Source organism: Camelus ferus, chromosome X (genome assembly GCF_009834535.1).
Source record: "Camelus ferus isolate YT-003-E chromosome X, BCGSAC_Cfer_1.0, whole genome shotgun sequence".
Lineage (NCBI taxonomy): Eukaryota > Metazoa > Chordata > Mammalia > Artiodactyla > Camelidae > Camelus > Camelus ferus.
The window spans coordinates 91,524,583-91,549,093 of NC_045732.1; the positions used below are offsets into that span (position 1 = coordinate 91,524,583).

General features: G+C 38.9%; 1 protein-coding gene across 13 annotated transcripts in view; it reads left to right on the forward strand.

The window, feature by feature from the left end:
• The window catches only part of ENOX2 (ecto-NOX disulfide-thiol exchanger 2), a 247,505-nt gene that overhangs the window by 160,437 nt on the left and 62,557 nt on the right, over positions 1-24,511 (forward strand). For 10 of the 13 annotated variants that reach the window (XM_032475880.1, XM_032475872.1, XM_032475873.1 and 7 more), the window contains one exon: positions 17,708-17,842. In XM_032475880.1, coding sequence (XP_032331771.1) covers positions 17,746-17,842 — 97 coding nt within the window. In that variant the 5' untranslated portion in view covers positions 17,708-17,745. Of the gene's footprint in view, positions 1-4,345; positions 4,439-10,066; positions 10,131-17,707; positions 17,843-24,511 lie in introns of those variants that run through there. The other 3 variants (XM_032475878.1, XM_014565218.2, XM_032475876.1) reach the window with 3 other exon arrangements.

Here is a 24,511-nt window from a genome sequence, read left to right on the forward strand (position 1 = left end):
AGTTCACCTGGTAACATTCATGTCAGAATTTACCAACATCCCACCTTTCAGGTTTCCTCATTTGTTCCCTCTAACCAGTAGGACAAACAGGATTGTCACTTTATACTTAGGTCTTTTTTTTGGTCTTTATTTTGTGTGTGAATTTGCCCACCTCTATCCTCCAAGTAAATTATAAGCTCTCTGAGGGAAGTTAACTGTCTTTTGCTTCTCACGTCCCTCCCAGACTAACAAAAAGTGTAACAGGGGCTCAATAAATGCCATTCTCTCATTCATGAAACTAGAAAATACTATTCAAGTGGATTATACTTGTTTCTGAATTCCAGTGTACTCTCTTTTTCTTCTCAGAAGTGAAATTTAACTCTGAGGTTGTATGTACTCTGCCAAAAGTAAAAATACACTCCACTCTGTGGTTCTGTGCTTTGAGCTACAATCAGATATTCCACTTGTAGCAGCTGAAGGAGTCTACACTTTTCACTGTAGCTAAGAGAATGCCTGAAAACTCGGATCCACTGCCTTCACTAGGTGCTGCCATCATCAGCAGAGCAGCCCAAAGCCCTTTGCCTCCATACTTTGGCTCCTTTTACAACACAAATTCTGTTGTGGAATTGGTCATACTGCCTCTGCTAATTTTCACTTAACCTCTCCATGCCTCCCTGCTTTCTTCAAAAAAGCCCATCAATATCGACCTGCCTTCCAGGGATGTTTTGAGGACATAAGGCTGATAAGAAAACATTCTCTATGAGAGAATATTGATGACAGTTGTTTTGTAGCCAAAGAAAGAGAGGGCACTCAGCAGTAATTGGGGGCCATGTTTGGCCACCCAACCACCCATTATCGTTAGTACTCAGATTGATTCTAATGCATCATAATAATGCAGTTTGTAACCCACATGTAGGGGGTAATTTATTGTCAGGTGGTGATTGTTAGTAATAACAAGCTGTTTGAACATTTTCAGAACATAGTTGTACACATCTTGTTTTTTTCTTCCTTCCTTTGCCTGCAAGTCTAATTTTATACCCTTTTGCCTATCTTATTTTCTCCTTTTACACTGCATATTATAGCATTGTTTTTATTCTTTAAATAAGCTTAGTGTCTCAATGAACAGCTAGAGCACAGGAGACTGATTTGGGAAAGCAGTTTAAGTAGCCAAGTCCAATTTAAGAATGGTGGTGGATTTTATCACTCAGCTTTATTAATGGGCCTCATTCCCGCTGTATCGCATTTCTTTCCCTAATGCATTTGTATAAAAGCCCTTGCCTCTCCCATTAACCCCTTTGGCTGGTGTTAACTCATTCCTAGGCATTTGTTGCCATAGCTGCCGCCACCCCTCAGCTGGAGTCCTCGTGCTAGACCCTGCAGAGGCCATACGGGCTGGCCTGCTTGTTCCAGGCGTCAGCTGTTAGGCGGAGGGCAAGAGCCTTGCAACCTCAGAGGTCAAACAGCCTGTCCCATGCGCTTAAGCCCTGTCATTTTTTTTTTTTTTTTTATCCTTAGCAGCAGATGGGCATGTGGCTGTCCAGCCTCAAGGCTGGGAAACGTGTGGGACTATTACCAGCACCCTTCCTCCCTCACCCTATCCTGGGTATCCACGCAGGTAGCCTCACTCCACATTCAAAAAAATGATCGATATTTCCCTTCGGTTGTTTGAATGTCTTCCTTCAGCACCTACGGCAGCTGTGGGGAATCGTGCACAACTTGTGTCTGTTCGCTGAAATAATTGCTGGCGGTTTGATGGAGCATCTCTTGTGTGTATTTTTGCCCGTTTACAGATTTGATTATATCGTTTGCAGAATGGAAACATGCCTTTCCACTGTTTACTCTCATTCTTGTAGATCTTCAAGGAGAGACCGTTTTAAAACCAAAATGGAAATGATATGCAAATGGTTATGTTAATATCACACAGGCGAAAGTCAGGACCTTCAGAAGGTTCCTCAGGCGCAGACTGATTGGGTGATGAGCACATCTTGCACACATTGCTATTTGAGTCACTGGCATCACCGTCCTATGAGAAATTACTAAGAAGAGAAAATGTTAGATGCCTGTAACATGTGACTCCTTTCTGCCCTAGGCTTCAGCACTGACATAGGCCAGAGCAAACACAACTCCCACACGTGCAGATTGGGCAGGTCCAGTGGGATTTGAGGAAGCTGTTCAAAGGTGGAACATTTCCATGTAGACCAGTAATACAGAGTTGGAAAAGAAATTTTAATTTTGTCTGTGCTCTTCCAGCTTTGCCAGACAGCTGGCAAGGATAAACCTGTGGATTAGCTCCAGACTTGGAAAATTCATAACCCTCTAGTCCTTTACCTTGACTTTAACAAAAGTGATCTTACAGCATCAATAAAAGCAGCAGAGCTGCAACAGCATTAACAGCTAAAATTTACAGAGCTTCCAAAATACTTTTACAATTAAGCTCTCTTATTGAACCATCTCCCCAGCCCTGTAAGATCAATATTATTGTTGTCTGTGTTTTTGAGATGAGGGAGCCAAGGCTCAGAGATATTAAGTGGCTAGCCCAAAGTCACACAGCCAGTAAGTAGCATAGTCTTCTGACTCAGGAACCCTAGCCCATTGCCACCTCCGTGTCCTCAAATCTCCAAGTAAACAAATTAAGACCCATGCAGGGATTCACTTGAAAAACAAAAGGAAATTAGCCTTGTTAAAAAAGAATTCCCGACTTTTCCTATGGGTTCACTACTACATAGCACCTTTGAAACTCATGTTTATTCATAGATCACCAACTACCCAGCAAGCTGGAGAAGGGTGGGGGAAGAGAAGGGGAGGGAAGGAACATGAGGGAGAACAGCACAGATTAAAGCTCCTGGCAACTGAAGGGTTCTCCAGAAATTCAGATTAAACATTTCGGAAGAGACAGCATCATTATATGTAGTAGTACTATAAAGATAAGCAAGGAATAATTAACGCAAAATCAGAATAGTGGTTATCTCCAAGGGGAGATAGAAGGAATTAGGGGAGGAACACATGGTGGCCTTTAAAGGTAATAGTTATACTCTCTTTCTTAAACTGCATGTTAGATACACAATATTCATTGCAGCATTGTTTTTTATACTTCACACTTGTCTCTTAAATTTCCCTTTGTAGCTATTCAATATTTAATTTAAAAAGTTAGAAAAAGACAGTGTGAATCAGTGGAAAAATAGGATTTGATATACAGAAACTAGCTTTGGATTTTTAAGGAACATTGCTCTTGAGAGCTAGGTGCACTTTGATAAAAACCTTAGCCAGCTTGCTCTGACAGTGGCTTCCACTGACATATCAGTTAGTTTCTCAAGAAGTTGTGATTCGTAAGGAGGACAGGCTTTCCCAAATTTTTTCTGGGGTCGTTGAGTGTTCCAGCTGCCTTGCTCCTCTCCTCCCCTCTCCTGCTTTTTGACAGTGAACTTCTAGCTTCTGGAAGAACAAAGGACAGTGAAACAGTGACATAGTCATTTGGGAATTTGAAGTTAAGTGCTTGAACTGTAACTATGGATTTATGGGTTGTTACCGAAAGACTTATCTTGTGGCTTTTCTTGGTGTTGGACCTGACAGAGAATGCAGTGAACGGGTGGGCCTGTATATTTATTTTCAGCACTGGTTGGTTTCTCTCTGGCCAATCTAGGCATGCTGTAAGCACAGGCTGACAGGAATTATGGCTTTTCTTCCACGTGGAAATAAGTGGATAAGCAAATACTCCCAGCCTGATTTTCTTTCCAATTCATTATTAACAGAGAATTCACCCTTTGTAATCATTTTCAGATCAAATTTATTCTACCAATCCCTGTAAGGTTTTTTCTGGAGATCATCACCAACCTGGACTTCTTTTATTTTTTAACAGCTTATATCTCCTCCATATTAATGCCAATTAAGGAAAAAAAACACAAATAGATTAAAGGTGATGTCACTAGTGGCCTGGAGATTCACTCAGGAAGAAAATTTAAGTTACAGCAGAAATGGATAAAAGGAAAGAAAGTCAATAGCTCACATGTGTTTGCTATTTGAACTACTACTGCTATATTAAAATATTCAGAACTATTGAATTAAATGGGGCAAAATACGTCATATATAAGATAGATTCCAGGAAAGGCGCTATTATTAATACTGTTCCAAAATTACAAACTGCCAAGCAAATCACTTGCATATGGATTGTTCCTGGAGTAGGCTGATACAGTGGGTGTCCTCTGCCCAGCTGTCAAAGGTCACAGCCATGGCCATAACCTCCCTTTGTCTTATTGGAAAGCTTGCCATGAAAAGCAACCTCTTCTCTTCCCTTCCCTAATTGCTTCCCATCCTGGTCATGGAGAATTGAGATGTGATACTAAGTTATTCTGGTTTCCCTTCACCACAGATGGGGTGATCATGAGAGAGCCTGGATGCAAATGCCATCCATGCTTTTGGAGAAAAAAGAATGGTTTTTGGCAGCAGGTCTGATGGGCCTTGGGTATGTATATACAGTGGGGGAGGAGGGTAACACTGGAAAATATTTTTGAGAATTTTATTAGCAGTACCACTCTTAGAAAATGCATCAATCAGATGAGAGGTATATAAATTAGTCCTGCTGTTCTTTCTGACAGTGTTTTTGGCAAAGAATTGTTTAAAGAGAAGCCATTTTGTTCTTTTTTGTTTAAATACATTCCCTACTTTTTATTATTAATGGTTGGTTCCCATACTGGTACTTACTTGTACTTTTCACCTGAAGGAATCATAATACTCCCTTCTCTCCCCACCCACAATGGCCCCTATTTTCCATAAGGTATCAGAAGTAATGCTTACTATGGCTAATATATTAATAATAATAATAATTACTAGTATTCTACTACTTCTTATTAAGCTAGGCACTGCAGTGGGCCTTTTTTCCCCACATATTTTCTCTTTAAATCCTTACCACAGCCCTATGAGAGAGGTACTACTCTTATCATCATTTTTCAGGTGTGAAAAGTGAAGAATAGAGACATTAAGTCACTTCCTTAGCATCACACAGCTAATAAGTGGCAGGCCAAAATTAGAACTCAGATCTAATCCAAAGCCCATGATCTTAACTACTGTTATAAGCCTATTTTTCTTTCATTCAGGGTCACACAGAATTAAGGGTTGAGAGTTTATTATGTTTGGTCTGGCAAAAGGCATAATGGGGGTTGATAGGAGTATGTTGTAGTTTTCAAAAAGCTCAGTCATTTTGAAACATGAAGGGTGGTAGAGACAGTGGGAAGTTCTGAATAGTAAAGGTTATTGTTTTCTGATTATTTGTCAACTTGAGGTGGAGTTTGAAAACCCAAATTAGGCTGCCTGTAGAGGTAAGGAAACTAGAAAGAGGCTAGGGCTGCTGGCGTAAAGCAGAGCCATTAGTCACTGCCTCCTGCGGCTGTATGTGTATATATAGCATTGCCCTTAATATTTGAGGATGACTCTGCTGAGACAGCTAGTTCTCAAGCCAAAGTTCCCATTATCAGTAGGATTTAACACTTGACTTGTTTATAGTGGTCATGGCCAGTGTCCCACCCTCCTGACTTAGACCATGGCCTTGTAGTTAGTGACTTGAAAGACAAGTCAGCAACATAGTCTAATACCTATCCTCTCAAGAGTCCAGTGAACTGGAGAACACAAAATGACTCCAGTTTTTTAACATTCTACTTTTAGGAGCAAGGAATAATAAGTAAACTGATATGGAAAGTATTCTCCACTCATGCCCATCTCCTCCAAACAGGAACAATTTCTATTTTAGGTTTTAGACTTAACACAAATACAGCCTCATCTTCTCCACTTTTAAGATATCCACAGTACCGAAACTGACTTATCTTTCAAAACTCACTTTAAAGTCGCCTCCAGCTTAGCATCACTTCCTCTATGCTCCCCTCCCTCCTCCACCACCACCTCTCATCAGAGTGGAGTAGCTGCCTCTCACTTCATATCTCTGTTTAGCCATTATCAAACTATACGATAATTTTGTTTTCATGTCTGTCTCTCCCACTAGTCTATGAGCCCCTCAAAGGGCAGGGAAACATGGGTTTTTTCACCTTGGTACCATGAAATGCTGCATGGATGTAACATGTTTGTTAAATTAATATTCAGAATGTATCCTGAAGCCCTGCCATAATCTCACTCAAAGATTCACGTACATCGAGCATATATTGACCACCTGTGTTGTTTTCACCACAACCCTGTTAAAGGGGTGGTATCATTCTTATTTATAGATGAGGAAACTGACGCTCTGTGTTTCTCAAATTTGTAGTGGGTGTAAGAGTTATCTAGGGTGTTTGTTCAGCAGTCAGATTTCCTAGCACCTCCCAGATGAAAACATCAGCAGTGGACTCTGGAACTTGACTATTTAGCAAGCACTCCAGGTGATTCTGATGCACATGGTTGGACTGCACTTGGACAAACACGGGTGTAATTGCTACACCAGGAGTAAATAGTTGAGCCAGAGTTCAAACTCAGCCCTCCTAATTCCAGATCTAGCCCATGCTATATTTATCTTTGTTGTACTCTATCTCCTGTGGCAAGGAAGTGGATTGAAACATGTTGGAAAGATTTTCAGCAACAAAGGCTAAAGCAAAACGGCTTGTGGATTAACCCCAGGGCTGTTTATTTTTTCCCTCCAAGAGATCTTGCCAGACTTCCAACAGCATAACAGCAGGGTTGCCAAATCATCTCTTATGCAACTTACCTCAGAAAAGCATTGACCACAGAGTTTTGGGAACTTTCAGAGTTTATGCTTCTATTTTTTTCTTTCTCCATTCCTCCTCCATCACCAGCAATGCCATTAACTTAAAGAGGATGCTCAGGACCTGAAATACAGTTAGTCAGTTTGTTAAACATTAAGATTTCTAGTTGAAACCAGTAGCTACAACATTTGGGAGCCTGTCAGTAATATTAATGTGTGTGTTTCAAAACCAGGAAAAAAAAATGTGTGGCTCAACAGGCAATTAGTGGAGATGTTAAAGGAGCTGAGGTATGGTAGCATTTTTGTGGCCCATTTATGCTTTTGATGTTCTCGCTCTGTTAGGTGAGGAAATATAGAATGAATGTGATGATGCAATCCTAAAGACTAGAGGGCCACAGTCCACCATTCAACCTAGACCAAGGTAATGTGAGTTCACTGGTATCTCAGAAGCTCAAGAAGTTAGGGGTGGAGAATTATGGACCTAAGTGCAGAAAAGCCAAAGAGAGCCTCTCTAGTACAGCTAGCCACTTCTCTTACCGACAGAGGAAGTTCTCCAAGATTCCTGTGGTGGAGCCTACTGGGATTCCTGGGCCCTTGCGTCTGACTTCAACCTATTTTCCTGGCTCACATTCAGCTAATAACCTTGAAGTGACAAGGACTATCTCTGAGATTCCTCAACTCATGCCAGCCCATCCTGAAATAACAAAGAAAACCCCTGGCTCCAGCTTAAAGAAGTGGAAGAAGAGACCCCAGTAGGGCAGCTGAATGGTTTCTTTCTTAAACAGAAAAAAAAGGAAGGGAGAGATAAAGGAAGTGAGGTTAAATCATGATTGAATACTTGCTCTGTGTTAGATATCGGGTTCAGCATTCTTTATACTGCAGTCTTAGGATAGAGTTCAGTGCCTAAAAGTATGGCCTGTGGAGCCATAGTACCTAAATCTGAATTTCACTCCAGCATTAATGCCATCTGTGACCTTGGGCTACTTCCTAACTTCTTTGTGTTTCCTTTTCCTTATCTGTAAAATGGGTCTAATGATAAATATTACCTGTCTCAGGATTGTTATGTGGATTAGATTACATAATACATATAAAGCCTTAAAACAGTATTTGGCACATAATAAGCATTTAACCATTATTAAGAATCAAAATTATTATCATTAACTTAGTACCTGAAAGATAGGTATCATTATCTCTAACTGCAGGTGAATAAACAGGCTAGAGTTTGTGGAACTTGCCTAAAGTCACACAGCTAGTAAGTAATAGAGCCAAGACTTGATTTTGTACCTGGCCCCAAGCTGTACTCCTTCCACTATACCCTGTTCCCTTCATAAACATAGAGTGTATACTGTGAATTCCTTGGAGAGGTCTATGCCAAAGGTCTTTGACCTTTTTCTTCCTCACTACACCCCCACCCCACTGGAACTGTCATCTGGATGGCTGACTTGACACCCTAGCTTCTTATATATCCAGTTTAAAACCTTGAACATCATTATAACTGTTCCAGTATGGAGGTGGCTGTCTCCAGGACCATTCAGCTTGTAGACTAGAACAATGAATCTTCCAGCATGAGGGTCAGTTTGTGAAAGCACCCTCTACCCTGAGGTCCTCATCTGCATACCTTGAGGATCAAGCTACTCTCTCCCACCCCTACCACACCACAGTCACAGCTCTTGTGAGAATAATTACCAACTGTATAAGCTAGCATAAAAACCCTTCCCTTTCCCTTTTATGTTTCCTTTTCCCTCCCCTTCCCTTCCCCCTTCTTCCCCAAGGAAGAATATATTGTGACATCCAGATCCCCTTGAGTGGCTCTCTGACCCATCCTTGGTAACACTCATAAGGAGATAAAGCCCTTGCTTGTCTAAATAGCGTCATCTCTCTCATGCCTCCTGGGAACCTTGTCTTAGAAAAGCCCCCTCAGTTCTCTTACCCTGCACGGCCACAATGCAAGCTGTGGCGTCACTGCTGGTGACATCTGTGATCGGAGAGAGAGTAGGGTGTGCCTGAGGCTTCAGTGCATTGTTTACAAACAATGATGGATTGTTAAGTTTCAAAGAAAAGGAGCAGGGATTCAAAATAACACCTACAACACACAGTATTGCTCCATGAGCAATAAATACCAAACCTGGGTAAACCCTTGAGCCCCAGACTTAATGTAGACCCAAAATATGGTTTATCCTGCTGTTTCCTTTCCCTTAGCCAGAGAACAAAAAGTATCATGCTATTGAGTTTTAGGACACCCAACCCTGCCCTTGTGCCATAATCTTCCTTAACATACAATTCTTATGTGCCTACTGTATGCAAGGTCTAGTGTGTTATGCTAGAGATGGGGTTGTCTTCTGTATTCCATGCAAGGATTTTCTAGACGGCCTCTCTTTTCCTTTGGCATGATAATCCTAATGCTATTTCCAAGACTACTCTCTAAACAGAATCCCATCAGCCTTCCATGGCACCTGGACTCCTCACCATAAGGATCATTTCTTTGATGTGAAGCATAAAATTAACCATTCTAAAAATGCTAATATATTCATGGCTGAGAATGGGAGGAGTGTGATCAGATTAGTCCTAGCACAGTGGCAGAAGGGAGTAGGGCATAAATTTCAGAAGTTGGGATTGGCACGTGTGGTGGACAAGAAAGCATTGTGATGGAACCATGAGTATAAGGCACTCTCCAGTAAGAACATATGAAAATTGCTGCAATAGAGCTGGGTTTTTTAACCTTGGCAGTATGGACATTTGGGGCCAGATCATTGTTTGGGGGTGGGGGATTGTCCCACACATTGTAGGATGTTTAGCATTATCCCTGACCTCTACCCACCAGAAGTCAGTAGCACCTCCCCACTCCCAGTTGTGACAACTGAAGATGTCTCCAAATATTACCAAATGTGCCTTGGGAAGGGTAAACTTAGCCTCCATTAAGAACTACAATAGAGGACGTGGGGAGCACCCATCTGTAATGATGAGCGCTCTAGCCCTCCCAGCTCAAATATTCTATAACTTTCTGACTCCCCTAGTTTTTTTATAGGATAGTGGTTAAGAGCATGAACTGCGGAGCAAGACTGCCTGGGTTTGAATCCCAGCTCCATTGTAAGCTAATATATGACCATGGACAGATTGCTTAACCTCTGTTTCTTGTTACCTCATCAGTAAAATGGGGATAATGAGAGGTCCTACTTCGTAGGGTTGTGAGTTTTAAATTAATGTAAATAATGTGCCTAGGACAGTACCTGGCATGTAATAAGAATTAAAGAAATGTTAACTATTATTAGACTTGTTATATAATTACTATCATTAACACTGTTATTCACCATTTGTCTAAGTCCTGGTATGTTCCAGAGGTCTGATGTGTCACCCAGCTTTGGATCGCTATCTTCCTTCTGCAGAAATGACTAGAGAGCTAAGTTCATGGTTCAGGACCACACAATGCAAAGTGGTTTTAGATGGATGTGGGTCTATGAAATAGGCGTTGCAGGTAAGCCCCACTTTGTAAATTCTGAGTTCTTACAGAGTTCACTTATTTAAAAGCACACTTATTGGCACATACTTTGAGGTAGTCACTGTAGAATATACAAAAGTAAATGAGGTTTACCCCTACCCCCAAGGTACTAACAAATATGACTGCTACATGCACATTTATTTTAGTAAATTTAATTGCCTTAAATTCTCAAAGAAATTTCAGTCGGTTCCTTCTTACCCATAAAGAATTTCTCTGTGATGAAAAATTATCTCCCCATCTCCAGACTTACCTTTCTTAAAGTTTGTATTTCTATAATTTTGATTCTCTCATATCATAGCATGGTAGGATTATAATACCCCAAATTACCACCATTTTATCTTCTTCTCTCTCCATTTAAAATATTCATAAGAACCCCACCAAAATATATTTTATCTTAATACAACAACAGAATAGTACCCTATTCTGAATAGCTTGGCATCTGCTTCTGGGAAGAACAATGTCTGTGCAGGACTCCCTTCTACATACTCATAGATCTCCTTATTAATTTGTTTAAAAGTGTTTGCTGAACATCTACTCTATGTCAGAAATGGTGTCTAGGCACTAGGAATTACAAGGAGGAATAAGGGATTACAGAGTCTACGAGGAGAAAGAGCCATAGAAAGAGGTGATAAAAATATAATGTTGTAAGAGCTGTGATAGTAATGTTTTCAGTGAGCTAGGGGAACACAGGAAATAAAGGGGCTCTTTGGAGGGAGTTTAGTGTGATGGATGAGACTGTGGGCATTGGCATCAGAGCTGCCTGGGTCTGTATCCCTGTTCTACCACTTATTAGCTGAGTGATATTGAGCTGATTACTTAAATTCTCTCTGCCTCAGTTTCATTATCTGTAAAATGTAGTGTAATAATTCATATTTATGCTGTATCTCTCAGTAGACTTTGAGCTCTTCAAGGGCTGGGACTACTTCATCACCATCATCATCATCATCATCATCCTAACTATTACCATGTCATTATTACCACTTACTAAGTGCTCAATATGACCCAGAAACCATGTTAAATTCTTTACCCACATTGTCTAATTTAATCTTTAACAAATCTATAAAGTAGCTACTATCAAGTAAGACCAAGGATGAGGCCTGTTTGACTCACCAGAATGTCTTCAGCATCTAGAGTGATGCTTAACACATAGAAAATGTTCAATGAACATACAGTAAATATGAAAGGAAGGCTGGAAGGCAGACTGGCAAAAAGTAAAGAGAGAAAGAGAATGAGAATGAGCACGTTACAGTCACTAAGTAGTAGAGCTAAACTCTGGTCCAAAGCCATCTGATTACCAAACCCATGCTCTTAATCACTAGACAAGGTTATTTTCTACTCTTAGGAGACTTTCAATAGATGTTTGTTGATAAAATCCTTTCCTCAACTTTGTACAATGCTGTGTAACATCTAGCAAGCATACAAAACAATGGATATAAAACAGAGAACAAAACAGAGAATTAGAAGATAATAAATCATCAGAGAAGAAGAGCTTATGTCTTAACAAAATATATTTGGCAAGATGGCACCAACGTAATGAACTTACTTCAAAGGAAATAAAGGAAACATTTGAAATAGTTAACTCCACTATAGGATGGGGTGTATCACAGAATGTGTGTGTGTGTGTGTTGTCCTCAAGATCAGATCACTGAGAGTAATTGATGACTTAATCAGTGAAGCATAAACAATGCAAAGATAAACAAACAGATGGCAGTAGTGATTTGATAGTTATGGGGTGGTGCCAGGTTAAAGTGGATGTTCACTTCTCAATCTTTTATTCTTTTGGTGCTAATGATCACTTGTTCCTAGTGCCATATCTTCAATCAGCTTACCCAGAGGGTACTCATTTACTACCACTCTACAACTTGTGTTCTCTTGAGGAGTTGCCACACAAGCAGAACAAGAAAACCAGCATAGCAGGACACTTGGTGTCCTACAGACTTGGGTGAGGTATTTTGAAGAGCATTTGACAACCACAGGCACTTGCCTTCTGAATATTCTTTCCTGCTGCCAGTGAGCGTAGGACTCATGGGAAAATGAGCAATCTCTTCCTTTAGTGACGTGGGACTACTTTTATAAAACACTTAAAGAAATTGCTGGATGTCCATTTTTAGTCTGGAAACTGAATCCAAGACTTAACTTTTCCACGTTAAGTGATGATTCGTAACAGATGTTTAGCACAGCATGTTTTGTTAGTGCAGACTTTAAATCCAGATTGCTGCCAGAGATGATCATCTGGGATTTCTCTTTGAAAGTAAAAATTTACAAGCTTACTTATATGTATGACTGTGTCTATATGGGAAAAAGATTATAACTAATAAGATCAAACTGAATTATTAGTTGGGTCCATCTATCCCTGGTTGTAACACTAAGTAAATCCCTACATGTAAATCAAGTTGTCCTGGAGAGAGAATAAGTTTAGAAATTATGTCATCCCTTTTAAGACAATTTATCATTCTGAAAAGATATACAAATAATCACTCTGTGTCATTGCATGGATTGATTATTGTGCCCCAAATCAGTGTAAGTTGATTTCCTTCATTCACTCCAATATTTTTTGAATACCTACTTCATACCAGACACTAAACTAAGAAATGGGGGGACAAAGATGCCCCAAACCCAGTCCCTGACCTAAAGGAGCATGCAGGCTAGCAGAAGAGAGACATGTATCCAGTAGCTATAATTCAAGGCAGTCAATGGTAAATGTTCAGTTGTTCTTCCTTCCTGGAATGCTCTTCAACCCTACTCCTCCATTCACTAACTAGAGGAAAATCCTACCCCTCCTTAAGGACTCATTTCAAATAATTCTTTGCCACTGAAGACTTCCCTGGCTATTCTTCATCTCCTCCAACCCCCAACCCCAAACACATATCTGCAAACCCATTCCAGCATATTTCATTACCCCTTCTGTATCCTGTAGCACTTGACTTTTAGTTTTTGATACAATACTTACTACAGTGATTTGTGTTTGATTGTTTATGTGTCATGCCTCTCATTGTATATGGAGTTCTTCCAGAGCAGTAAATGAGTTTTGTTCATCTCTGTATTCCTAGTCCCTAGCACAGAACCTAGTACATAGTAAGATACAATAAAATGTTTGGGGAGAAGTGAGAGAATAAGCAAACATGGGAAAATCAAATTCTAGATAAAATACTATGAGAACACATAGAAAGGAGTAATTCATTCCAGTGAGGTGGCTTCAGAGACAAGGTGGCATTTGAGACCACCTTTGAAAAATGTGTAGGATTTGACAGGTGGAGATGAGTGTTGAGGAAGGGGAGGGAGGTGAGAAGGACATTTAAAGCAGAACTCCTTAAGGATTTAAGAATCAAGTTCATTATAGCAAAATAATGCTGTTAAATTACACATGTTCCCTATCTATTCATGTAAACAAGCCTAGCAGGAACTGTAGTTGCTAACATTTTAACAGGCACTATGAATTAATATGTAGTTTGAAAATAGTGATACTATGCTGTCCTTTAAAAAAAAACTAATAATTTAGATAATTCTCTACTCACACCCACCAAATTAGTCCAGAGTGTGGCTCGTTGGTACATTGTAAATTCTTTGATCTCAGAACTCTTTATTGAGAATAATTCCTGATTTTCTCCTATTTCCCAGGCCTGCAGAGCCAATGAGTAGCCACACTGTTACAAAAATTATTTTTGACATGGGGGCCCAATTCTTCTTAAAAACTACCTGTTTCCACTGGAAGTCACTCTCTAGCCAGCAGAAAAAAAATCAGAGTGCAAACTCAGTAATGTCTAAAGGTCCCTTCCAGCTACAACATTCTCTAAAAGTTTGTCTCCCCTAGTTGGGGCTGGAAGTCAGGATGAACCTAATGATCACTATATAAACTCTTGACCAATGGATATTTACTGCCCCGTGTTTGTTTTCTTGATAATATTTACAAAGAGGCTATTTCTAGACTTCTTATATGCCTACAAGGAAAGCACTGAAAACTGGGTGTAAGGACTAGAGCTCCTACGGATGGAGAAATCACCAGTTTGGAAATGTGACTTCTGATTGCAGTAAGAAATGCTTAGGGCCACCAATCACTCTGTTGAGGGGATGGTTTATGGAGAGGAAGCATAGGCAGTATAGGGGAATAATAAAAACTAGTATTTAAGAAATAATTTTTTGGACATTTATATTTGCTTATAATGACCAGTCAGTGACCACAAAATAGCTCTTGTATAAATAACCCAGCCAAGGATCATCCCTCATACTGCCAGGTTGGAAGGATGTGATGGACGGACATTAGCAAGCTACTATTAGAATAGAGTTGCCTTCGGGGTGTAACTGGTAGGAGTGCATACTGGGAGGTAGTAGGAAAGCAATGGAAAGTTGGTTGTTTTTTTTTTTTTGTATGGATATTGGTAATCAGAGAAAAACTTCCCAAAATAAAAGATGTTTTGTGCTCAGATGATTTACGGCTATATCTCTCCCAACTGTGCAATATATATATATATATATATATATATATATATATATATATATATATATATATATATATATATATCCCACTTCCAAGTCTTTGCTTATGTCATCCCTGCTCTGGAATGCCTTACCCCCTCTTCTTCACCTATCTAATAACCACCCATAACTCAAGATATTCTATAGAAATCTGGACCATTCTTTCAAATCCTATCTTCTCCACAAAGCCTTTCCCACCTACTCAAACCACAGTAGCTCTTCATTCCTTAAACTTCCGTAACATTTCTAGTCTATAACATTTGACTCTTTAATTGTTTCCTAACTGTTTAATTAGGAGATACTAAATCATGGTGGCTAGAAGTACACATCTTGTGTGACCTTGGACTATATATATAACCCTTCAAATCCCCTCATCTGTTAAATGGAGATATAAAGATCCCCCATCTCATAGGGTTGTTGTGTAAGTTAAATGAAAATAATGCATGCCAAGAGCTTTACCTAGCATATGGCAAATATTCAATAAATAGGGGTAGTAATGGATGGAGGTGGTTAGAGTAATGATAATAGTAATAATCATCACCAGCATCATTGGTCTCTTCAATTAGATTGTATAACCTTTGAAGGCAGGGGCTATGTCTCCTATCTGCTTGTACTCTGGTATCCTCCTAACCCTCAGAATACTCAGTTGGCCAAATTGATTTGTGTTTATTATGTGTCCAGCTCAGTAGTACTGCCTCAAAGATACGAAGTTACATCAGGAATATAATTGTTCCTTTTCATTGCTACTGTGGAAACCCATGGATGTTTTTTCTTGGTTTGCATGTATGAGTAGATGTATGGAAGCTGCTAAAGTAATTATATGCAACTAGACTATGAGAAGAATGGGTAACCTCTTAATCATCCCAAGCTCCTGTGGTATGTACACTTGAAAAAAGAAAACTTGGAAAACTACAAAATTCTGATGAAGAAAGTCAAAGAAGAACTAAAATAAATGGAGAGATGTTTCATGTTAATGGATAGGAAGACACGGTATTGTCAGGATGTCAGTTCTTCCCAACCTGATTCAATGCAATTTCAATCAAAACCTAAGCAAGTTATTTTCTGGATATCTAAAAAACTGACTCTAAAGTTTATGTGGAGAAGCAAAAGACCCAAAATAGCCAACATAATATTGGAAGGAGAAAAATAAAGTTGGAAGACTGACACTACCCAACTTCAAGACTTACTGTAAACCTACAGTAATCAAGACAGGGTGGTATTGATGAAAAAATAGACAAATAGTTCAATGGAACAGAATAGAGAGCCCAGAGGTAGATCCTCATAAATAAAGTCAACTGATTTTTGACAAAGGAGCAAATGCAATACAATGGAGCAAAGATAGTCTCTTCAACAAATGTGCCAGGACAACTGGACAACCATATGCAAAAAAAAAAAATGAATCTAGACACAGATCTTATATCTATCACAAAAACTAACTCAAAATGGATCATAGGCCTAAATGTGAAATGCAAAACTATAAAACTCCTAGAAAACAACATAAGAGAAAACCCGGATGACTTTGAATATGGCAATGATTTTTTTAAATATAACACCAAAGTCATGATCCATGAAAGAAATTATTGATAAGCTGGGCTTCATTAAAATTTAAAACTTGCGAGAGACAATGTCAAGAGAATGAGAAGACAAGCCACAATCTTGAAGAAAATATTTACAAAATACACATATGATAAAGGACTGTTATCTAAAATATACAAAGAACTCTTAAAACTCAACAATAAGAAAACAAACAACCTGATTTTAAAAATGGGCCAATGACTAGTAGACACCTCACCAAAGAAGATATATGGATGGTAAATAAGCATTTGAAAAGATATTCCACATCATATGTCATCAGGGCAATGCAAATTAAAACAATGAAATACCACTACACACCTATTAGAATGGCAAAATCCAGAACACTGACAACACTAAATACTGATAAGGATGTGAATCAATAGGAACTGTCATTTATTGGTGGTAGGAATGCAAAATGGTACAGCCACTTTGGAAGACAGGTTGGAGGTTTCTTACAAAACTAAATACGCTCTAACCATAAAATCCAGTGATTGTGTTGCTTGGTATTTACACAAAGGAGTTGAAAACTTATGTTGACACAAAAATGTACACACAATTGTTTATAGCAGTTTTATTCATAATTGCCAGAATTTGGAAGTAATCACCATGTCCTTCAGTGAAAAGATAATAAACTGTGGTATATCCAGACAATGGAATATTATTCAGGGGAAAAATGAAATGAGCTCTGGAGCCACAAAAAGACATGGAGGAAACTTAAATGCATATTCCTAAGTGAAGGGAGCCAATCTGAAAAGGCTACATACTGTGCGATTCTAACTATATGACATTCTAGAAAAGGCAAAACTATGAAGAGAGTAAAAAGATCAGTGGTAGCTGCAGTTAGGGGAGGTGGGGAAGTAGGAATAAGCAGAGAACAAAGGATTTTTAGGGCATTGGAAATACTCTTTATGATAGTATAGTGATGGATATATGTTATTATGCATTTTTCAAAACCTGTAGAATGTAAAACACCAGAGTGAAACCTAATGTAAACTGTGGCTTTTGGATGATTAGGATGTGTCAATGTAGGTTCATCAGTTGCAACAAATGTAGCACTCTGGTGGGGGATTTTGATAATAGGAGAGGCTATGCATGTGTAGGGGTAGGAGGTATGTGTGAACTCTCTGTACTTTCCCCTCAATTTTGTTGTAAACCTAAAACTGCTCTAAAAAATTAAAATCTTCATGACTTTAGAAACAAAAATGAAGGAAGGAAAGAAGGAAGAAGGGAAGGAAGGGAAGAGTGAGGGGAGAGGGATAGAGGAGGAGAGAAAGAGAGAAAGAAACACTAAAATGCCATCTGGTAAATTGCTTTCAAATTCTATGACTTCCTGACAGTTCAAGCTGTACTGTTTCAACCCTTGTAAAGGGCTGGAGTTAAGACCTTATCCATCACTTGTCCATCAGTCCATTTCTGTAAAGAGTTTGCCAGAGTTTACATTGGTAAGTAAACTAGATACTGAAACCTAAATGCAACAAATTATTTTGCTTGTCATTTCTTTTTAGCTGATAATAGTAGAACTCTGAATGTGGATTCCACTGCAATGACGCTACCTATGTCTGATCCAACTGCATGGGCCACGGCAATGAATAATCTTGGAATGGCACCGCTGGGAATTGCTGGACAACCAATTTTACCTGGTATGCTATTTTTAATCACCTCACAAGTGTTTCTTTTTATTGACCATGTGGACATAAATATAACAGTATGACACAACTTATTTTGAAGTTGACATTTACCAGATTCTGCCTAGAGTGTTCATTTTTGTAATCTGAGCTTTACAGGCTGGGTGGCCAGTAGTTACTAGTATACTGCCTATTGCACTATGGGCAAGCTAGGGGTATATCTGATGCAGGATATGGTCACTGAACATTTAAATAGCTCATTGAAATAAAAATACAACAGGATTTGGCAAGTAATTACAAAGTTTGTCTAATTTTAGAGATTTCTTAGAGGAGGCAAATAAACACAGAGCTAGGAACTGACTTAGATAGCCCAAAAATCTTAGGTTCATAAAGGGAAGGATAGCAGATAGTGGGGAACATCCCAAAGACTATTGTTGATGTTGAATAACTGTTCATATTTTTTAAACAAAGTAACCTGTAAGAGAATGGGCATGGTGTACTAACTCCATTTCCACTAAGGATAAAACCAGAAGGAAAATGCCATATCATCTGAAGGGCTTAGTTTAGACACAAAAAAGCTTCCTGGACTGTCAGAGCCATTAACCATTAAATGGGTTTATGGAGACATTAGGGAATTGACGTATCAGGAAGCCTAGGGTGCTTTTTAAAACATCCTAAACATTAATCTCCCCAGATTCACTTACTGTGATCCACCTTAAAAGCATGACAGGACCAGGCCAACCTACGACCTCGCTACTTAAAGTGTGGTCTGCATAACCTGGGAGCTGTTAAGAATCCCAGAGTCTCAGGCCACAGCCCAGACCTACTGAATCAGAAGCTGCATTTTAACATGATCCCCAGGTGATTCATAAGCAAGTTAAGGTTGAGAAACACATTAAAGTTGAGAATGACGCCACTTTGTTGTGCCATTTGTTTATATAGTTAGTTACCCCCAAAAACCCCCAAGATAATTTCACAGTTCCAGCCCAGATTTTGAATCCTTGTAGGTTATAATTTGGGTGAAGTAGACTAGGTAACAACAATACTTAATAATCTTAATAATAAATTAAGAAATGTTATTACATTGAAGCTAGGGAACAAGCATAAAAAAGCCAAACAAAGAAAAAATATGTAAATGAGAAATGGGTGGAGGAAAAAAGAGCTTAGATGTTCTATACGTGGCAGAGGCAAAGAACTGTCCCACCAAACTAGAATTCATACCATAGACTATAGTCAACTAGCTACATCCTACTTCAATAGACCGACTATGATTGAAATGAACAACCAAGAATTCTCTGAAGGCTAGAATGATTGGACCTTGTATCTCCTTAGGTTTGAAATGACTAGTGGTGCCAATCTGGGACCAGCAGGTGTTATGACAGGAGCCAGTATTGCATAGTGGCTAAGAATTCAGACTCTGGAGTCAGTCTGCCTGACTTTCAAGCCTGTTTCTTTTACTACTTCACCTTGGGTAGTTACATATCTTCTTTGAGACTCAATTTCCTCATTCATAAAATCAGACTACTAGTACCTAACCCTTAGGGTTATTGTAAGAATTAAATTGTGCTTAGCACAATGCCTGGCACATAGTGCATGCTCAAAAATGTTGGCTGTTAAAATACTTTAAAAATAATTATTATTTCTCATAAATATTTCCAAAGCAGTTTATATTTAGTTTTTCTTCATTATTTCATTATAATAGAATTTAAACTAAAATCTTATGTATTATTTTATAGTTCCATATGGGGTGGTCCTTAATCACAATCTCTTATAGTCAAAAGTGACTAGATTATCTGATTTGGCTTAAATATTACCAGTTTATGGAAGTCTGAACTGTGTGTCCCAGGAAAAATCTTGAGGCCAAATCTGCTCTAATACCAAGGGAACTAAATATTAGCTTACATCAGATTATTTGTAAATTACCACATCTAAATATAAATCTATGCTCACAAAGTAATCTTCAGTGCTTAGTCACCCATCTATAATACGGAGCAAAAAAGGCCTAGTATTGAGAGTAAAAAATTCATCCAAGTTATCATTACAGCTCTAAAGCTTGTGTTGAGGTCAATATTAGGTCTAGAAAATTGAGGTAGGTTCTCTTAACAGTAGCTGAGGGGGCTATTTCTGCAGAGACAGTACCTTTCTTAGTATTTAATAACACAGGCCTCAAAGACAAGCTGCTTGGGTTGAATCCTGGCCCTGCCACTTGCTAGCTATGTGACCTTGAGCAAGTTACTTGACCTATTTGTACCTTAGTTTTCTCATCTGTAAAATGGGGTAGTTATAGTATGTACCTCATAAGATTGCTATGAAGGTTAAATAATATACTTAGCACAATGCTTGGTATATAATAAGCACTCAATAAAGGTTAACTGGCATCATTATTATTGCTGTTAGTCATACTACATGTTCTTTAAGATGAAGGAAATACTAACATACTTCTTTCAAATAGCTGCTAAGCTCCCACTTAAATTGAAAGTACTTGGGTGCTGTGCAGCCACTGTCAGCTCTAATGAGTGTTCATCACATTAGAACACTCAAGAGTGATTTTAATTTCTGCTTCTAATCCCTTTTCCTCCCTCTTGTTTTCTTAAGGACTATGAAGAAATGGCTTCTCAGGGTCCCCTTCAACCTTGTGATTCAGTGATCATTGAGTTATGCTCCAGGGAAAGTTACTTGACTTTTTGGAAACCTGGTCTTAGAAGTACCGATATTTAGTTTAGCAGTGCCCTTGTTGTCTTAAAAGTATATGAGGCAGTAGCACTAGGCTGAGACATACTTTGTAAAGCTATGTGTAAAACTACTTCAGTTATATGTGAACTGATTTTTCTCCTCTCCGTATTATTTTGGGAAGGCAGTTTCATCATCAAAATTAGAACATGGGTTCTGAATATAGACTGCCTAAGTTCAAATAAATCCCTGCCCTGCCATTAAGTAGCTGTGTAACCTTTAGCAGGTAACTTAACCTCTCTATGCCTCAATTTCTTCATTTGTAAAAACAGAGATAATAATAGCACCTATGGCATAGGGTTGTTATAAGGATTAATGAGTTAATACATGTAAAGTCTTAGAATGATGTCTGACTCACAGTGAGTCAATGAACTCAGCTATGATTAAAACTATTATTTCAAGTTCACATCTGATATATGGCTCATAAAAAGTTAAATTATGGCTTATTTCTATTCTTAACAACAGTGAAGTATAATGAATGCAGGGGTGAATTTTTCCCCGGAGAAGTACTGGACAATGGCAGGTGAAGAGAATAGTATGTGTCTGACAGTACTAATGACCGCTCCCTGTGAATCTGGTGGGGAGTCCACAGAAATAGAAAGTTGACACCACACTCCAATGCTGCCTACCCTTCTTCTTGCTAAAGTCTGGGGAACAGGGTGCCACTCTTTTATGTAATGTTTTAAATGAATGGGATAAAACATCCCCCTAGTCCTCTTCCTACTGCCCCAAATTCCTTAAAATGGAAAAGGCCGCAAATGAGCCACATAGAACTGTTCCCTGAGGTCACCCATTGATGGCTTAGTAATTCAGCTACTTTTCTGCCCCTTAGGAGGTTTCCTACTGAGCCAGCAGACTTTTCTTTGTCCGGTCTCATCTGGCCTATCTGTGACAACAGAAAAGGCTTTTGGCGTTGATGAAAAACAAATAATACATACGGTTTCTTGACTTCCCCCAGAGAGCTCAAATCCATACTGTCATGGATACTGAGTCTCTTGGACACATAGTTGTCATCAGGGCAATGTCTGACTTATTATATTCATCAAGTGAGGAGCAGAGACAGGCCATCTCTGGGGTTTGGTGTGGAGCTCCCTTTTATCTATCATAGTATTTTTTTGTACAACTGCTGTTCAATAAAGTTAATCCACAATGATGGCAGATTAGGGGGTCCCCTCTGGCTGGCAGCTGTCTTTCCTGCAAGAGTATTTGCTTTTCCAAGCCGATCAAATAAGACTAATGTTAGTTTTCACATGAAGGGAGGCACCAAAAAAGAGTCAGGCTGCCTTTTTAAGGAGAGTTGTTCTGCCTGTCATCCCAGATGAATCCAAGAATGGACTGAATAAGGGATACTTGCTGAATACTGCATGCTGCTCCCTTTATTTTCCCCTCAATTAAAATATCATTAGCATACAGATGTGGAGCCTGTGAAGTCCCAAAGAAGGAGAAATGTTCTTCATTATAGTGTCTCCACTGTATTGTCTATGCCTCCTCCATAATGAGAGATGTTAGAAAATACAGACTCATGGACCTTATTCCCAGAAAAAGACCCTGCCCATCTATGAGTATTGTCATTCTTAAGGAAGCAGTTCTCACTGGACCCAGCAGGCCAGCTCTGATGAGAACAGAAAGAAAGATTGAAGATGTGTGACCATGACAGGCCACTGTTTTGCAAGCTCCTCAAGGAGGCCCAGGCTTGGGTTTCTATTATTTTAACATCTTCCACAAATAGAATATGCCTTCAGTGGCAGACAAAGTTGAGATTCTGAGAGGGAAGAGCACTGTTCATCATCATGGTAAAGATTTCACCAAGAGCCAATAATATACAAAATACTATAGCAAACAGAACTAATGTCTTTCCAAAACAAGCTTGAATACTACCAAGTGATGGCATTTTCAAGACTCCCCATGGAAACTATTCTGAAGACTGTGGTAGAGTGAGATGGTTCATTTATTCATACAAGAGACATTTACTGAGGCCTGCTGTACTCAAGGTACTGTCAGAAGCCCTGGGGATAAATCATTCAAAAAAAAAAAAGACAAAGATTCCTGCCCTCATAGTGACTCCAGTACTTTTATAATCCTCATATTCATATTTTCTCCCTGATAAAACCTGTTCTCATTTATGAGGTGCCTCTTGACCCTCAACAGCTCAAGGACTTCCAAAACATTTTTTTCATTTGTGCTTTTATTCACCCATCCATCCATTAAAAATATATTGAGCTAGGTCGAGGGGGTCACAGATGGGCATGGCTCAATCCTTGCCTTCAAGTTCAGAGTCCAGTAGTAGAGGCAGCAAAGTCCATACCACTACACTACAATGTAGCAAGTTTCATAGTTGATACATGTAGAAAAGTATTGTTTTAGCCAGGATGTGATGGCTGGTGTTAGGTAGGTAGTGGTGATCAGGGAAGGCTCACAGAAGTGGCAACATTTGAACTCAGTGTCCAGAGATATATAGGAAGGCATCAGGTGAAAAAAAGGGAACTAAGAACAGTCCAGGCAAAGGAAATGGTACACCAATGACCCCCAAACTGGAAGGTATACAAGACTATACAGTATGGGAACATGGTTAAATATTGAGGTGGACTCTATTACCCTATTCCACAAAGTTTTTGAGGCAGCTTATAAAAAAGATTACAGTAAAAGAGGAAAGTTACAAGTGAAATAAACCATCATCAAAATATAAATGAGAATAGAAGGTGAAGACCAGGTAGGGCAGTTAATTAGAATTCAGATGTATAGTTCATAGGATCCCACCCAGTTTCTAAAGCTGAACTGCACCTGTGACCAGGTAGCCAAAACAAAAAAGGAAACCTGATCAGTTATATAATTTGCATTTTCCCCAAAGAGAAAATATACCAATCCTCAAGAAAAGTCAAAAATTTCATGGCCCTTAACACTTGTGTGTGTATGTGTTTGACACTTTAGTTGTGAAAGAATTTTTTCACAGGGATCTTCATATATAGGGGTGTACACTAAGTGTAGCCCAGGACCAGTTGATACTGCTTTTCCTAGTCTACTGCAAAATGTAAAAACTAAGAATATAGTGAATTTTTCATGAAGCTAAATTTGCTCAATTGAATGGACTGCTCTTCATGCAGAGATTATAGATTTTCTATATTTTTGGTTTTAAAATGTTCTGTCTTTTATGAATTATGTGTATGTTACCTGGACAACTTTTGTTATTTTTTTCCCATGTCTTTTCTCAGCAAATTAAGAGGTTGGCGATCTTAAATATATATATATATATAATTTTATTTTATTCATCTCTAAAGTCCAGAAATCTAGGAGCCAAAAATGTAGTGTGAAATGTCCTCACTAATACCCTTTCAGAGGTGTTCACAGCATCCCTAGATGAGAGTCAAGGGCATGACCCTGAATCTGTCAAATGTTCTAAAGAGGCAAAAACACAAAGGGAGGACTATGGGGAAGGTGGCCTAGAAAAATAGATATTTGCAAAAACTTATACTAAAGAAACAAAGCTTCACTGGTTGAAATTTGGGATCAGGGTTGAGATTTATAGGGAAAGTCTTTATGAACTGAAATTATGCCACATAACCCACCCAAGCCCAGCTTGCTGCCTCGTTTGTACATGAACCAGGCTCTGCCTCAACTTTCCAACTGGCCTGAAATAAGGGTGTTGATGATCTTCTGGAGAAGCAGAACAGATATTGTTAGGTTTTGAGAGTCATCATGCAAAAACTTAAAAACTTATATTCTGTTTCCAAGAGGGCTTGTTGTAAGTTCAAGATCATCTGTGTTCCCTCTTCAAGTTGGCTACCTGAAGTCTTTTCAAGGATCTGCATAGAGAGGAAATAGTCAGGACTGTAGTGAGTTAAAATTTCTCAATGCCCAAGCATAATTCTTAATTTTCCAATGAATTTTGTAGGAACTCTAAAGAAATAACAATAATATACCTGAACTTGAATCATAATTTTCTATAAAAAGCTTAAT